The sequence below is a fragment of the Trichosurus vulpecula genome, chromosome 6, assembly GCF_011100635.1.
Source record: "Trichosurus vulpecula isolate mTriVul1 chromosome 6, mTriVul1.pri, whole genome shotgun sequence".
NCBI classification, from domain to species: Eukaryota; Metazoa; Chordata; class Mammalia; order Diprotodontia; family Phalangeridae; genus Trichosurus; species Trichosurus vulpecula.
In genome coordinates, this window is record NC_050578.1 from 15,250,427 (window position 1) to 15,269,070 (window position 18,644).

General features: G+C 38.1%; 1 protein-coding gene across 1 annotated transcript in view; it reads right to left on the bottom strand.

Annotated features, from left to right (window-relative positions):
- Positions 1–611: 611 nt before the first annotated feature.
- HPGD (15-hydroxyprostaglandin dehydrogenase) overlaps positions 612–18,644 on the bottom strand; it is a 53,927-nt gene continuing 35,894 nt past the window's right edge. The window contains exons 5-7 of the mRNA XM_036764743.1: positions 7,307–7,383; positions 4,184–4,347; positions 612–3,132 (exon numbers count right to left, since the gene is read on the bottom strand). Coding sequence (XP_036620638.1) covers positions 2,994–3,132; positions 4,184–4,347; positions 7,307–7,383 — 380 coding nt within the window. The 3' untranslated portion in view covers positions 612–2,993. The remainder of the gene's footprint in view (positions 3,133–4,183; positions 4,348–7,306; positions 7,384–18,644) is intronic.

Genomic DNA, 18,644 nt, shown 5'->3' on the forward strand with positions numbered 1-18,644 from the left:
TTTGACTTTTAAGGTCCTTTCCAGTTCTGAAATCCGTGATATATTCTAATGCTCTCTCTTTTCAAATTAATCAAAGGAGGCCCATAGAGTTGAAGTGATTTCCCCAAAATCACACACATAAGAAGGATCAGCTCCAGGTCCTCCCCCTAGGCCAGGAATCATGTCACTACATAATACTGTCTTTCCCTGTTACATTCTATTTTTGGTTTTCCTTAAGTGCCATTACCACTTATTCATTCAATAAATATTAACTTTACCTTTGTTTATAGTCCAGTGCTGCAAAATAGGAATACAAAGACGTACCTGGTCTAGGCCCTGTTCCAAAGGAATTTTCAAACAAAATCAGAGAGAGAAATAAATGAGGTGGTAGGGACAAATTCATAAATAACTAGGATTCTGAGCAGAGGAGGAAGTGTAAAGGATGTGTCCAGGCAGTGTGCCATGAGAAATTTGAAAAGAAGGAGCACTTTCAGTTGGGGATGGGGTGAGGGAGGGTAAGGAGAGCAAATCGGGGAAGGTTTCTTTTTAATTTCTTATTTAAGGGAAAAAAAACTCTAGTAACTAGATATGATATATTAATACATTAAATTTTATTTAAAATTTACATCTTTGATCCCCTCCCGTTTTCAATATTCATTCAGCAACAAAGGAAAAATTCGAAATACTTATGATAAATGAACATTTTCAAGCTTCTCTCAGTCCAACCTAGACTGTCAGGTTAGTTACACAGAGAAAAAATAAGTTGCTTGAATCCTTTGTGACTAAGTGTCAATTATTTTGTGCCTTGGAAGCAGGGAAAGGATCTGAGGATTTGGAAGAAAGTTTTGTATTCACAAAAGAAAACAGGGGAAGCACTTATCTCCGCTGGAATCATCACCGGTAATTTAAAAATAAGAGGCAACTATGTTTAGAATATGCATCAAGCTTGGATTTTCCCAACATAGTAAGTGATTTCTTTCCCCTGTTCGTGTGCTTACATAGTATACCATGTTGCAGAATTATGAACACTATTTACAGAATTTTTAAAAGGTGAACAGCCTTTTTTTTTTTAATATATACACTCACATTTTTGTTTGGTGCTGCTCAGCTATTGCTTTTCAATGCCTGCTACCGACAGTTCTTTGTCTTGAAAGAGAATATTTCTATCACAGAATGTACTTGTTGAGAGCTGCCAGAATGCAGGGTAGGTCTACAAAATTAGTATATACACATTTCGAAGTAGGACTTCACGTCACAGAGAGAAAATGAAAAAAGGCAAAAAATAACCATGGCTTACAATGATGACATTCAATGCCTGGGTTCCCATTGTATGCTGTGAAGAGGTCTATGCCTGAATGTGACATAGCCTATTCCCAACTTATCTCCGTTAAAGGCAAACTGAATCTTCTTCCATTGGAGTCTGCCTTGTTGAGGCTGCCTGTCCCAAAAGCTTTCTTAGTGAACTCTAGGAAATAGCCACCAGGGATTCACACTTAGTTAACTCCACAGAATTTTAGACAGTAACATATATGGTATTATATGCATAAACCCTCCTAACCTCTATCTGTTTTCCTTTAGGAGGTACATTTGTCACTAACTACACAGCGTAGAGGACTTGACTCACATTAAGAGGCCTATAATTCAGCAGGCAGAGAAGATTCACTGGCATTCAGGCTACAGTGACTAAGTTAGGAATCTAGGGCTTTCACCATTGAATGGCTGCAGCATTTACTGGAGCATGGATTACTTTAACCTGGTACAGCAAAAACATTTTTGTACACCTCAGGTAAGGTAACCAGCTTTTCCCTCCACCACATATCTATATCCCTTAATTACATGTAATTACAATGCTAGCAACAAAATGGGCAATATTACATGGCTACTTTTATTATTGTATGCTGTGGCTTTTTGCCAGATCTATTGCCAAATTAGCTCCTGAACAGTGAAAGAGATGAATTATCATCCTATTTGAGAGTACTCAATGATATTTTACAGATTTTAATCAAACGAGTTTAGTGAAAGCCAGGCAATTTTAAAATCCATGAAACTGGCTAACAGGAAAATTGAGTCTGAAATACACATTCCAGTTATATTTGTTTTTATGAAATAGTAAATAAATTTAATTTTTTGGGGGAGGAGGAGGTTCCTACTCTTTTTTTGTTCCATGACACTTCTAAAAGTTTAATTGCCAATATTAAATGTACTGCCCCCAAAGTCTAATATTAAAGCTTTTGAAGTTAGAGTTGGGAACCTTGAATTCAGAAATAGCTGATTAAGTGGATCAATCAGTCACAGTTGTGACTGAAAATGGGAAGGCAGTGTTTCTTCTAAGACAGGAATCTGAGCTGTGAAATCAATAGTCCCAAGTTCTATTCTTAGCCACTGATTTTCTTCCCATCTGTGGTAAGTATATCAACTGTAGTCGATTCCTCCACTTCCTTCAAAGGAATACTGTCACAGTAGATATGCTAAAAATTTTAAGAATGGGAGTTGCTCAGATCAAAGAGCATACATTAAGTATTAAAAGTATTATTATTGAGCATTTGTTATTTCATGTAGCTTAACTCATTTAAACCAATTATGCACACAATTTTTACAACATATATCTATCAGCCTTGAAAGAGCAATTCAAGTATTTAAAATATCAAACGTGAAATGATGGTTCTGAAAAACAAATCATTTGTGCACCAATGACTTAATTAGATAAAAATGCATATTAGTTTTTCAACACCCTACTGCATTCCTCATAGCTCAAGTTTCTATGTCCATTTTACAGTCCATACAATGTATCAGAATTATTAATCACATGCTTAAGACCATAAGGAAAAATGTCATTAACTCATTAATTTCTTCTCACAAAAATACAATTCTTCTTCATTGTAGATTTTCTCATGAAAGAACTTAAGTTGTAAAATATCTTTAAAACAGATAGATTTTATACTATAAATCAAATCCAGAAATGCATGAATAGATCCGTTGTACTTCTCTTCAGATACTGTCAATTCATGAAATGTTTACTGAGTTTTAGACTGAAGTGGAATTGTATCATAGTTTTGAAAGTGAATTCCCTGAGATGTTGTGATCTTCATAATTGCACCATTTAAAGCATCATCTTCTATGATGGTTATCAATCCTTCAGCAATGATTGATGGGCTAAAAAATAGAAATGAGGCACATGAACTTTAAAAGTTAGGGATGACTGGTATTACATCTATTTTTTAAAGTAATTTCTAAAGTACTCATTTACATCCAACCCTCATCACTTTAATATATAATAGGAAAGTAAGTTTATGATGAAGACATTGCTATTCCCAACTACTTCTTGTTAATCAGACATCAGGAGATAATGACTACAGTAGTCAGAGAACATACTACATTTTGGTCACTTTGAGCCTGAATTATTCATATTTACTGTTGGGTGCACTTAGATTAGTCTTTTTCCACCCTGTTTCACAAGTTCAACTTGACACTTACCAGCCAGAAAATGTCAAATTTGAGAGCAAAAAACTATATCTTTATTCTATGACAACCTATTACTGATTTCATTAAGTCATTGGGTGCTCCTGTTTCCTTACATTATTGTGACATTCTGTTGTCTAGCCATGGTAGAATGGGGAATGTGGGTTAGGATATCATGAACTTTCATAAAATTATATTTTAATATAAATATTTAACCTTTGAGAGGGCTCTGTGGTATAGCTGGAGTCAGAGTCACCATATAACATGGGTAACACACCTGACATGCGCTGGTTTGTGTGATCCTGGGCAGATTCACTTAAAGCAACCTTTCTAAGACTACCAGTTGCAGAGCAGATGCCAAGTTGTATTGGTAGAGTGAGTTTCCTCACATGGGAGTGTTTTATACCAGTGAAACCATAGGTTTGGCTCAGTTTGGTTTTTCTTCCACCTTCAGAGAAAAGCAATCAATCAATCATAGATAAGATCCCTAGATTACATTTGTTTTGGAAATAGATGCTGATGACATTCTCTTTTGACATTTGATTACCAGGTAAGATGTTAAAGAAGCAATTCCATTTTAGAAGATAGCAGGCTTCTTTCTCTCTTATAAAATTTCAACATTGAAAAACTCAAATGTCACCCCTGGCTTCATGGGCATAGCAAAACACAGTCATTTGGACCTTGAATTATATGCTCACATATATTATTAAGTAATAGGAAAGAAAACATAAAGATTTCTACTTACTCTAATATCCCATAAAATTTCATCATATCTTTGATACAATCCTTGTATTCAAAATATTGTCCCATGTTCTCTTCTTTTTCAATGGATTCGAGGATTGGTGTGTTAACAAAACCTGGGCAAATGGCATTTAATCTCACACCAGTCTTCATATTGCAAGCTGCCATCTGCCAAAAAAAGTGTTAAATGATTTCCAAAACTACTACTATAGTTTTGAATAGAATTAGTATATTTGCAAAATGTAACAAGTATCATGGTATCATAGAGGGTGAACTAGCTTCAGAGTTCAAATCCAGCCTTTCACATATACTGACTGCTATTGGATCCTGGGCAAATCACTTTATTCTACAATGTTAATCCTTCATAGGATTAAGGCACTGTACAAGTTGCCAAAGATAGGAAGACAAAACAATAGAGTTCTTGCCTTAAAGACCTTCAAAGTCACGCACAAACCTGTCTTTCCTGAGTGATGCTGTCTTACTACTCAAGCACCAATCAGGCTATCAAGCTAGTGCTACCTCTTTCAAGAAGCCTGTCATAATTCCTCCTGTGGTTAAGTGTTTTATTCTCCATTATGTCATATTTATGTTGAATATGTGTAATCAATTTGTGAAGCTGTATCTTTTCCCAAATCCTCAGGCAGGAGGTAAGTTCCTTGAGGGCAGAGACTATCTTATTTTTTTAATTTGTATTCCCAAAGGCCATATGGCACATAGTAGGTGCTTAATAAAAACATGTTCATTAGTTGGAAACACAATTTTTAAACTATGAGAAAAGGGCTCTGTTCTCCCATGGAAGAACTCATTGAGAGTCCTCCAAGACCTCAGAGAGGAAAACAGTAAGGTAGGCTGCCACAGTCTTTACCCTTTCAATGAAAGGAATTCAAATAGCCCAAAGATGGTTGTAGTAACTCAGAGTTTCAGGTTTCTCACCTGTAAAATGAGAAAGTTGGATTAAGTCAGAGCTTCTTAACTTTTTTTAATGTCATGGAATCTTTGGAAGTCCAGCAAAGTCTATGGACTCTTTCTCAGAAGAATTTTTTAAAATTCATAAAGACATAGAATTACACAGTCAACATTACAGAGAATTCAAATCAACCAATTTTATTGAAATAGTTATCAAAATATTAAGAAAAACTTGTTTATAAATCCCAGATTAAGAACTATTGGGTTAGACTTGTCTCTGGGGTCCTTTCTTTTATATTTCTAAGTCTTCTGATCTTCTATTTCCCATAAAATCTCTTTTTGGCTTTATGGAGAGATAGTTGGATGTCTTAGTGATGTCTAGAAAAAATGCTCAAATTTTGCTCTCCAATAAAGTTGACTTGACTTAGGCCAATAATCCCTCTAGTTTATGAAACCAGCCTTCTATCTTATCAGAAACTACACTTAACACTAGTGGGGTGAGGAAGGGTGATCACGGGTAGTGTTAATGTAGATCAGTTTGTTGATCTAAATAAAACAAAGTTGTCATGAAGCCTGTCTGGTAGGGTTTGATTCCTGGACCAGTTACAACCTTGAACAGGCAAAAAAAAATTCTGTTTCATGATTGCAGGCTACACCCTTCATGTACTAGTCACTGGTCGTCAGACGAAATGGTGAGAGTGGTTTGGCTGGGTCATCCACACTCACAGTCACATTGGAAAAATAACTCAAGTCACATGTCCCACTGACAGGAGGGCAGCAGCAGCAGCTTCCCATAGGAAGGGAAGCATGTTGAGAATTCAAGGAGGAAATATGAGAAGCTTTTTTTTAAACATCATCATCTAATCCTATTTGTTTTAGTGGGAGGAGTTGAGTTCTATAAGACTGTAGGTTTATAGAGTATTATTTCAATCATTTTATATCATTTTCAAAATATGTTAATTGTGCTAGCTTTGAACTATTCAGAAAAAATTCATGGTTTAGTTATATATAATAATATATAATCTCTCTAGTCCTAGTCAAATATCTTAAGAGAAATCTGATTTACTTTGGATTGGTCAACCCAGGAACTGTATAGACAGAGTTTAGGATACAATAACTTGGGTTTTGCTTGGGGAAAACTATAGTAAAAATCCAAACTTTGAAACTATTTTCACTATGAGAAAGTTAGAATGTAAAGGATGGACCTATTATATAGTTGTGGCAGAACAGGGACCGGAATCCAAATCTTTTGTTTCTTTTCATCACACAATACTTAAACAATTGAGTAGTGAATAACGTATTGAAGATTCCTTTTATAACATGGTGAATAACTCCAGAATTTAACAGATCTAGAAGTTCAGATTTTTTTATTCAAAAGGGAAAATGCTTTTATTTTTAATTGTCTAAGATCACTGATGTGAAATATTTCTTTCCTTAAGAGTTTAGAATGAAGCCTCCAACCACATCTTAGTCTGTGTTATGGAGAGATAACCTTGGTTCTCAAAAGCAAAACACAAGCTCTGTCAATATCTACCAAGATGGAAAAGCTTGAAAAAGTCCAGTGATGGACTGATCATACATTTGCTGTCCAGGACTAACCTAACTATGTTTGGAGAGTCTGTCACTGAGTTGGCAGAAAGGTGATGAATTTTTTGGTCACAGCAACTGTCAAAGATCATCTATTAAGTTAGAGAAGGATTGTTAACTGTGTTGAGTACTGGTACTGATGAAATTGCAGATCCTTAATGTTCCTAAATCAAATAGAATATCACACTCCTCTTTTCTTTCATGACCTGTAAAATATTGAATTTAATAATAATAATGATAGCTAGCATTGCTTTAAAACTTGCAACATGCTTTATATTATCTCATTTGCTTCTCCTAAAACCTTGTGAAGTAGCTGCTATTACTACCCTGAATTTACAACAGATGAGGAAACTGAGGCAGGTAGAATATAAGGGACTTGCACAGCTAGTAAATGTCTGAAGCAGGATTTGAACGCTGGTCTTCTCAACTCCACTGCTAGTATGTTATCTATTGTGCCATTTTTCTCATGTAACTAACTTTATTAAAATCTAGGGAGGGAAGGAAGAAGAGAGAGAGGAAGGGAGAGGGAAAAGAAAGGGAGAGGGAGAGGGACAGGGACAGGGACAGGGAGAGAGATCTCTATGCTAAGTAAAAGGTATGTGGCAAGTTTTGGGGCAGCTATATATTTACTCACAGCAGCAGATCGTGTGAATCCAATTATTCCATGCTTGGAAGCACAATATACAGGTTGATGTTCAGCAGGCATAAGTCCTTTAAAAAAGATAAGAGAGGAAAAATTAGATAGACTAGGTTTCACTAGACCATGATTAAATCCAACTAATTTGTACTAGCTACAGCTGAAAGAGAATTTTTTTTGGAAATCTTTGAAGTAAAAAAGAATACCCACTTAGCCTCCAGGCAATTTTGATAAACTTCCCAATTTGCCCCCGTCTCTCCCCTCTCTCCCAAATACACCCATTCTAATGGCTAGGGCCTGGGGCCTATAGGTCTAATTAAATGCCCAAGAGGCTTAGTGAAGGGTGAACTCAAACTTCTTCACTGAGAAAATGAGGATAATAATATTTGTCCCGTCTATAGTGATGAGGAAAATCCTTAGTAAGCCATAAGTCTGCTCTATAAATGAATTGCTATTGTTCTCTTCTTCTAAGTAGGCAAGTCGAAGATAATCTTTAAATAGAGTATAGTTCCTAGAGGAAATTCCCATTTAAGGAACCCTATTATCATTTTATGAACTAAAACCAAAGTATCAATTTGTTATTCTGTAAATCCTCCTCTCCACCCTCTTTTCAAGGAATGCTCTGTCATTCCTGGAGAGTAGGGCCAAGGAGAACCTTAGCACCTCTGTCTCACACAAAAGCCTAGTTTGGATCTGGTTCTCGGTTGGTGGCTGGTTACAGCCATTGTCTGTAGCAACCTGACCAATTCCAGGCATTTTGACACCCAGTTTCAGACGAGGACCTTTTGTCCCACATGGTTTTTCAAGGAATTTGCTCATAATATAGTAAGCATTACTATCAAGCTTATTTCCCTGAAATGCCTGCCAATTTGGGAGTTAATTAACTCTCACATCCCTCACTTTTTGTCAATTTTCATATTTCTTCAAGTCAACTACATATTACAGATGTTCCATGCCGTTTCAGCAACATCACTCTTTCTCCTAGCCCCTTTCTTAAACATGATTTCTTTGAGCAGGAAACCAATGATCCTTGGCTACTAAGTTATTACACTAAATGACCTGCTAATAAAATGAAGTAACCTCCACTCAGCATAGCCATTCTCAGATTATCACCAAATAAATTGTTTGCCATGCCAAAATTCAGATATGGATAAAGAGTTTAACCACTCCCAAGATGCACATCAAGTTCCAAACCAGAAAGCATGTTTATTTGGAAGTTATTTAAATCCTCAGAAGAATAATTCATAGGTAACAAAATGTCCACTCTAGGAATCAAAGAAGCTTAATATTTTAGTACTCTTTTTGTTTGAATTAATAAGTTGGAAAAATATATGTAAGTGCATTATCTGTCAATATTATGGCATCCATCACTTAAGTTTTGTTTTTCAAACCAGTTAATTTCTATAATACTCCATACACCCACTGAAATTTTACTTACAACAAAGAAAAACAGAAAAAAGAGAAGCCCTTTTGGGGGGTAGAGTCAGGTGCCTCCTAGCCTCCTTTAATCAATTTGCCCTCTGTCTCTCCACCTGGCCAAAATACTCTACTGGTCAGGACCTGGGGCAGTCTTATAGATCTGATTGAATGCCCAAGAGGCTTAGTGAAGGGTGATATTGGAACTTCTTCACTTACAAAATCAGAATGATAATTGCCTTTTCCCTCTCACCAGGTCTGCCCATCACCAGCAGCAGGAAGCTAAGGGCAGTCCCCTTAGTGAGACTGTGGCTGTCCCCATATCTAGAATTCTCTCCTTCCTCGCTTCTCTGGCTTCCTTCAAGTCTCAGCTAATGTCCCACTTTCTGCAAGAAGCCTTTCCAAGTACTTCTCAATCTTGGTGCTCTTTCTCTGAGACTACCTCCAAGTTATCCTATTTTCATTTTGTTGGGACATAATCGTTTGTATGTTGTCTCCCCTATTAGACTGGGAATCCATCAAGGGCAGGGGCTGTTTTTACCTTCTTTGTGTTCCCAGTGATTTGCACTATGTTCAGTACACAATAGGAACTTAAAATGCTTTCTGACTTAAGTAAAATTCCTAAAATCCTCCAGTTTTCTTCTGAGAGGACAGCAGTGTGTTAGTTTTATCATCTGCTCTCTGGGATCAAGATTCAACAACTACTTATACCTTCAACAGAGCAGAAAAATGTAATAGGAGTTTGAGGCTTACAGGATTTTTAGAATTAGTAGGTTTCTTAGTGATCAAATTAAAAATGGAAGATTGTTTCAAGTTCTCCTAACATAATCGTTTAAAACAACTTTCTAAGGCTGGAAGTATGCTCTCTAGAAGTCAGTTCGAGGAGCTTCATCTAGCCTTTCACATATGATAACAGCAAAAATCCAAACTCATTAAATACTATCCCATGGTCAAAGTTCTAGAGCTGGAAGGATCCTTCAAGGTCATTAAATATAATCCCTTTATTTTTCAGGAGAAGAACCTGATGTTAAGAAAGAGGAAAATGATTTGCCCCAAAGTCATCTATATAATAACTAGTAAAGTCAGTATTTGGACCCAGATCTTGGGGCTCCAACATTAGTACTCTGTCTAGTGGGTGAAATGATATTTATTCAGTGCTACTCCCGAGTAAGAAAACATAGGACTTCTATTTAATCCAGTGGCTTTATTCACCTCCCCTGAGGCAATTTCTTCATGTGTGGAAACTGCCATTACCCCAGGAAATACAGAGACGAGTTTACACAGAGATAAACTGGTTGACACAACAACAAAATATATAATAAATCAAAATACAACATACTCCCAGCTGAAAAAGAAAGCAATCTATAGACTGGCAGAAATGCCTTTCAAAGGGCGATTTAGAATTAATTTCTACTGTCACAAGGCTGAACTTTGGAACTCAGCTCACTCAATATTTAAGTATGTAGTTGGTGAAATAAAGTATTTCAAATACAAGTTTTATTGGCTCTTTCTCCAACTCATTTCCTCAGGTGGTACAATTGTAAAGGCATCCCTGGTTCTTCAGGAACCTTTTTAAACTTCTAGAGGATTTTATTTATTCTAAATATGAGGAGCTGTGAGTATAGAGAAGGTCATAGCCCAGAGAATCTAAGTCGGAGCTGGAAGGGTACTTGAAGGTCATTTTGTCCAACCCCCTTACTTTTTAAGAGAACTGAGGCCCAGGGAGGTGTGATTGTATGGGGAAGACTGTTGAATTCAGCGACCTCTGAGGTTCTTTTCAGCTCTAAAACTGTGACCCTAAGTGTCTTTCCCTAGGTCAAGCTGCTAGTACCTGGCAGAGTCACGAATCATACTCACTTCTTCACTACAGTTCCACGGCTCCTTCCATTGTGCCACATTTTAATTTAGTTCTTTAACAAAATTAAAGACTCATGGCTAAACATGGTATCTTAGAGGTCTGTATGAGGTAACTGTAATATGGCAGCCAAAGGAATTAATGTGATTTAGAAATGTACTAAGAGGAGTACAGCTATTGAGATGATTTTAATGAATGTATTCTGCCCTGCTCAGACCATAGCTAGAGTATTATGTTCTGGTGAAGGAGCCACAATTTAGGAACGACATTGACAATCTGGGGAGTGTCCAAAGAAAGACAGAGAGAATGGTGAAAGGCCTCCAGTCCATGCTGGATGAAGAGAAACTGAAGCAACTGGGACCTTAGCCTGGAAGAAACTCAGCAGGGTCAGGATAGTATTCTTCAAATATCTGAAGGGCTCTGATGTTGCCTTATTCTGCCTGGCTTCAAAGGACCTATTTAATAGCAATGCACAAAAGTTGTAAAGAGGAAAGATGAAGATTAATTGTAGGTAATGCTTCCTAATAGAGTTATCCCAAACTGGAATATGCTGCTTTGGAAAATACTGGTTTCCCTTACATCTGAGGTCATTTAGCAAAGGCTGAGCAACCATTTATCAAGTAATCAACAAAGGGACTATTGTTTTTCGAAGCACTGTGGTGAAGTAATCAATAGCTGTCAAGTTAAAAAACCCAAACAAGCAATCATCTACACTTAAAGGATGACAGCTGAAAAGATGTTTTATGTAAAAAAGGTAAAAAAGAGAAATTATTTTTTGGTATTTTCTGACCTTAATTCAGGGGCTCTTAACCTCGGATCCATGAACTTTTAAAAACAATTTAATCACTATATTTCCGTTATGTCTAGACTGCTAGGGGGCAGTAGTTAGAACAGAGTCAGAGGGGTGGATGATGAGTGCTCCAGACATGAGGGACAGCCAGAGAAAATGCCCCTTGCTGAGAGATGGAATATCTTGTTTGTGGGACAGCCACAAGGCCGTGAATATTTTATTTCAACAAATACTCGTTGATGGATTTTGGCTTTCTCCCCTTATTTTTTATTTTAACAAAAGGTCTTGAATTTATAGTTCTAAATTAGATAACAAGTCTTACTGACTATTTTGGCCTCTGAATATTTGATAGAAAGTTAAAGGGGATACACAGGAAACTCAGTATCATTAGGTTCAGTACCACAAGGCTGGCATCTAGCACCGTTATGAGAACATGACCCCAAAATGCTTCTTGATATGATTGAAACTTCAAAGTCTTTTACTTCTGTGCAAATAAAAAGACTGCTAATAATGTTAAGCACAATACCATTTTCTAAAACAGAATATGCCCTCCAATTAGGAATATCCTTTGGGGCTTCTTTCATACCTTTTTTGTAAAGCTTTTCACTTTCAATAGTAAGCTAAGATAATCTCCCCATTTTTACAGGAATTAACAAAATTGCAGGGGTTTTAGAAAATCCAAATTCATTTCTGAGATGAATGCACAGGTCTGGTCCTGTAATCTTTACATAGGCACAACTCCCAGTAAAGTCTAGATGGAAAGATTTGGCTGTTAAACCAACATAGTTCAGTGTAACAACAGCAGCATTATTCTAAGTGTTTTTTAGTTTTGAGGTTTTTTTTAATTTTTTTTAAATAATTACTGTGTTTTTTAGTTTTGAGTTGTTTTTTGTTTTTTTAAATGTTTTAAAAAATAATTACTGTGCAATCCCAAGAGGTTATTACGGTGGGTCCTCAAAGGCCATGCCACCAGGAACACATCTTTTGTAGGTTTTACAAGGCTAGAATAATTTCAAGTGGGGCCCAGTGTCTTACTGTCTACCTGAGGCAAGTTCTAGGAGGCTCTTGATCAAAAGTTGGTAAAGAATATTGCAGCCACAGCACGTAGTGATTTGTTTATTAAAGCATGCTGGGGGTGGCAATCTGCCTTAGTGAAGGTAGTGCCATAGCAATGAAATGACCATCAGTCTTTTAAAGTGATAAAGAATTATCAAGCATTAAAAAAATAGGTAATCATTTATACTCAAAGGATGTTGCCTCAAAAGATCAAAAGATGTTTTATGTAAAAATATAAAAATGGAAAGTTTTTTTTATAGTTTCCAGACTTTAATTCAGGAGTTCTTAAGCTGACGTCCATAAACTTGTTTGTTTTTTGTTTTTATAATAACTGTATTTTTAGTATACCTGCACAGTGAGAGTCATGGTGCTTACAGTAGAGACTAAATCCTGCTTCCAGAACTTATTAGTTACAACACACTGGTCACTTGACTTGTCGGCCTTGATTTTCTCATCTATAAAATGGGGATAATAATAGGGCCTATCTCCCAGTGTTGTTCTGAGGATCAAGATCAAATGAAATCCTATTTGTAAAGTTCTTTACAAACCCCAAAGAGCTCTATATATGTTAGCTATATGTTAAAAAGCTGTATATAAAAAGAGTTGCATATAAATGTTAGCTGTTGTAGTCATCGTCATCATCATCATCACCATTATCATGGTTATTTTATAATGCTATGTATTTCATTTTATACGTAAGTATCCAGGGCTTTTAATCCAAGTCCAGGGATGTATTGTGCGTCTGTTTGTCTCCCGAGGCCTGGCTCAGCTAATTCTGGAGGCTCTTCATCAGAAGGTTGGTTATAACATGGTTGAGATTCTCTTCCCCAACTCCCTGCCCCCTCCCAGTTCAGGAATACTGCCTTCTAAGGGGTAGAGGACTTGCATTTGGAGTTGAATAGAGTAATGATGCAGATGCAAACACAGATCATTAGATCGATTAAAGTAAGAAGAGAGAAGACTACGTGTAGTGAATAAGAGCTGACCTTGTGTTTCACAAATAATGCACCGGAGGCACTGGAGTTTCTGGACTCCAGCCTCTAACAGGTTCACTCCTGATCTGGTCAGACAGGAAGAACAGGAAGAAAGCTTTGGAGGCGTTAATAAACTTACTTTATCCTAGTCTATTCTTCTCAAAGGGGTTGCTGATAAGGGGAGCACCAGCTCCTACAGCATTCCCTAATCACTCCTCTCACAGGGGTGGGCAAGAAGTGTGTGTCTCGATGGGGTCAATTGAGACAGGTACAGCTTGTGCACTCCCCTAAATCCCCTGAAGTCTTGATGGGGGCTGGTCAAGGCACACACAGGTTCCCCTATGGGTTCCTTGTGGCTCCCCGTGGTTCCCTCACTCACTGACCAGTGCCCACTTGCTTTATTGGGCAACAAAGAAGGCATCTTGCCAACATTAAGCTCACAGATTAACTTGAGCAATATTGTCGTTCTGCACAAGCACAGTAAATATCAATTATGCCATCCCATAACTCATGGCACAGCCTCTATAGGACTGTCTATCACTATGATTCTAGGAATTACTATCTAGGATCCTTGGGGCTATTCTGGGAGTTATTATCTAATAACTGGAAACTAGACATTTCCATGGCCATGGATCCTGAGAAACTGAACTCTGAAAAGAATAACAAAATCCTCCTTATTTACACCTTGAATCTCTCTTTGTTCGAGACAACTTTCTAGAACCTAGCATAGTGGATGAAATCTAGAAGCTGCAGGGATGGTGCTGACCGGTTCCAGTGGAGGGAGTGGAGTTAGATTTCTGCATCAATGAAATCACAACCCCACTCCCCATTCCCATGCTAAATAAAGAAGGCTTCATAGACATTAAACAGACAAAACCCAAACCTAATTTTCATACTATTAACATTAGTATTATACCATTTCACATCATTATGAATGAAAAAGGCAAAAAAAGAAAAGCCTAGGATTCTGTAGAACGGACCTGAAAATCAGCGTGAAGGTGAAATTGTCAGTTTTCCTTTATTGGTTTTAATGATTTTAACCTTCTTTCTAGAGTCTGCATTTTAAAGTCCTTTTCATTGCCTGTTCTCTCAAGGGCTAAAAGTCACAAAATCTTTGGGGCTGTTAAAAAGTAAAACACATAGAAAACTATTTCCCTCCAATAGCAGCATTTCTTTTGATCCCAAGAGGATGCTTATTTTAGTTCAGAAGTATCATTAATGATAATAACTAGCATTTCTATAATGTTTTAAAGTTTGCCAATAACTTTACCCACATTAGCTCATTTGATCCTCACAATAACCCAAGGACATAGGTGCTATTATTTTCTCCATTTTACAAATGAGGAAACTTGAAGCTGAGAGAGGATAGGTGACTTACCCAGGGTCACATACTAGTGAGTATCAGGATTTGAACTCAAGTCTTCCTAACTCCAAGTCCAACAGCCTATTCCACTTAGCTGCCCTATGTCCTCCATCTCTCCCCCTCACTGCCCCCATTACAATTTATATATACTACATCTTTATTGAATTCAATTTATTGGTTGCCTAAGTAGGGATGATTGCTATGTCAGGTATTAAACACACAGATACATGGCATTCAAAGCCTGCATTGTCTAAAAGTTGAAGACCTGTGAATAGACAAAGCTTCAGAGCACAGCTCACTAGACCTCATCATGATTGGTCTCCCTGGCTCCAACTGGACTATCTCTCCTCTCCAATCTAACCTCTACGTAGCTGCTCAACTAATATCCCTAAATGCAAGTCTGACCAGGCCCTTCTGTCGTTCAAGAAGCTCTGCTGTTGTTTAGTCATGTCTGACTCTTCATGAACCCACTTGAGGCTTTCTTAGGAAAGATGCTGGAGTGGTTTGTCATTTCCTTCTCCCACTCATTCTACAGATGAATAAGCTGAGGCAAACAGGGTTAAGTGACTTGCCCAGGGTCACCCAGCTAGTAAGCGTTTGAGGCTAGATTTGATCTAGGGAAGATGAGTCTTACTGATTCCAAGCCTGACAGTCTATCCACTGTGCCGTTTAGGTGCCCACAAGAAGCTCTAATGGCTCTCAATTGACTTCAGGATAAAACACAAACTTCTCTGTCTGGCTTTTAAAGCCCTCCACAATCTGGATCCAGGTTACCTTTCCAGGTTTTTTGCACTTTCTTCTTCTTAATGCAGAGTGTTTCAGTCAAACTGTCCACTTGCTGTTCCTCATGTCTGGCATTCCACCTTCCCTCTCAAAGTTCTGCCTTCTCCTCCCTAATCACAAAAGCAAGAGAGGCCTCAAGGAGGACCTTCCTTCCAAACCCACTTCATGTGCCACCTCCCACATGAGGCCTCTTCTGACTCTACTGTCCCACCCCTAGTTGCTAGTGCTCTCCCTCCCTCACTGAAATTACTTTAAATATGTTGTGTATTTAAGGTAACATTACATGGTTTTTGTCTGTGTCCCTAACACCTAACACTGCCTGGAATATAACAGTTGCCTAATAAATACATTTTGAATTACATTTTATAGTATAGGAATTACTCCTATGAACACTGAGCACTTGGTAGCTGGGGAACATTACAGAAGGGAAATGGGTTAGAAACATCTGTCTCCAACAATTATCCTATTCCCCTTTCTATCAATAGGAAACAATGGATAATGCCTCCCTATGGCACAGAAGATACCATAAAGAGGCATTACCCCATGTCACCCAATCCACTCAAACAGACTCATAGAGGGATTGGAAGTTTGCAAAGCACTTTATCTACATGACCTTGTTTGAGCTCCACAGCCACCCTATGGCTTATTTTATGCAGGACGAATCCTTAGGCTCTAATAGGTTAACTGGCTTGTTCATATCAAGCTCAGTGGCATAGTAGATAGTGAGGGTCCAGTCTCAAATTATCTCTAACTGTATGACCCTGGGTTTTTAACCTCTGTCTGCCTCAGTTTCAACTGTAAAGTGAGGATAACAATGGCACCCATATTCCAGGGTTGTGGTGAGGATCAGATAAGGTAATATTTGTGGAGCACATAGCACAGTGCCAGGAACACAGTAGGTCCTTCCTTCCTTCCTTCTTTCCTTCTTTCATTCCTTCCTTCTTTCCTTCCTTCCTTCCTTCCTTCCTTCCTTCCTTCCTTCCTTCCTTCCTTCCTTCCTTCCTTCCTTCTTTCTTTCCTTCCTTCTCTTCATTCCTCCCTTCCTCTCTCCTTTCCTCCCTCCTATCCTCCTTTCCTCCCTCCCTCCTTTTCTTGTCATACAGCTACTCATTGTCACAGGTGAGATATAAACCCAAGTATTTTTTGACTCCAAGTTTAGGATTCTATGTTCTCATTCCACCCAGCCTCTGTCAGAGAATCAGAAACTACATTACCAAGAGAATGAAAGTTTAAGTATCATTTATTGTTGACAAGAAGTCTGGGTGGAAGAGCTTCTGTGTCTGGCAAATTATCAGTATGATTTCCAGGTCTCTAGACTTGAGCACACCCTTCCCTCAGCATGCTGAGTAACCAACCACTCAACCCTGATAGCTACTCTCCTGTTGGTTAAGCTCCCTAATTACATTTGGTACTCTCTCTGTGTCACTGACCATTACTCATTAATCTTCCAGCCCAACCCAGTTGTCTCAACTAAGCTTTTAACTGGGACACTAAAGGACTTTGCTATGTAGAAGGAATAATTAAGATAGACTCTGGCAGAACTGAAGACAGCCATAGGTATCCCATTACTGTCAAATGAACAGGGAAAAAATGGATGGTAAATATGAAGAGATGGGGGTGGAAAAAGAAAGGCAACATTGAACATGTGTACAAACCTAAAAATCCTTAAAGGGCTCTTTTTAGTTCATGTCATCAAGAACACCCTAGCAGAGGGAGTGGGCTGCCACATACGAATTGTGATTTAAAGGGCACATCAAGTTTCCTTGGTTTTGTATTATAGAGTCTATAATCTTTCCTTTTATGACACGTTCCTTCTCTTCTTAATAGTCTGAAATCACTGTCATTAAAGCCATTGCTTTGCTTTATGGGGGGTTGGAGTGTGTGAGGGAAGAGCAGAAGAATTTATACAGAAGGCTACTGCTAAACTGCATGTAAGGCAAGGACAGGTTTGGGGAGAGCACAGATAGCTGCCTAGCTTTCTCCTATTATTTCACTCTCCTGGATTTGTCCATTAGATCAGGTAGGTGTCATCAGCTGTCAGCGAGAACCTGGCCCTCAGGAGGTGAGATACAGGACTGCTAAATTTCACTGGAATGTGCCAAGGAGGCATCATGATGTGCTAAATTTCACTGGAATGTGCCAAGGAGGCATCATGATGTGCCAAGGCCCCCATAGGAGCCTTGAGCCTGCAAGAGGCAGAATAAAGATGTCATATGAGGTGGAATTGAAGGCCCGAAAGGCAGTGGGTCCAAGAGTGGGAAGCAGGGGACAATGACAAACCTGGATACTTTGCAGTTTGATTGGGGCCTGTTTTGTGAGTCATAATTGATGTCTAATCAGGAAGCAGTTTGAAGCACTAGCCTATCATTTGTCAAATTACAGGAAAAATAGCACCTTAAGAGAAAACAATACTATTGAAGGGAATGTCAGATTTTAAATGATATGTATCATTTGTGAAAGCTCATTCCACTTAAGCTTTTCAAAGACTGAACCTTTGGTATAGAAGAAGAGTACTTTATTATTCAAGAACTATCATGTAGATTGAAGTTTGGCTTTGGAAGCAGAACCTGCATTAAATCCCATCTCCTCTGTCACACACTGGTTGTTACATACCAAATATGTGACCTTTCCTTCCTTCCTTCCTTCCTTCTTCACTCCCTTCTTTTTCTTTTTTCCTTTCTTCCTTCCTCCCTCCTTCCTTTCTTTCCTCCCTCACTTTCTTGTCACAACCCTCTCAATGCTCTAGGCAACTGTCTTAACACTATAAGCTGTAGAAACGTGCTGATTTGCATTGCAAGACAGAACTCATTGTGAATTCTTTATGCTGAACAAATCACGGGCCCAGTTTTACACACACACAGGTTATCCACATTTATTATTATACTGATGTTGGAAGGGAAAGATATATATTGGTAAGGAAGAAAAATGCTTTACTATTTGGGGGTTTAGTAAGCATATACAAAAGATCTGTTGACTTAGAAGTGGAAGGATATTTAGACATAAAATGTAGTCCAACCCTCTCATTTTGCAGGTGAGAGACTGGAGCCTAGAATGATTTAATGATCTGTCCAAGGTCATACATCTAGTAGTGGGAGAGG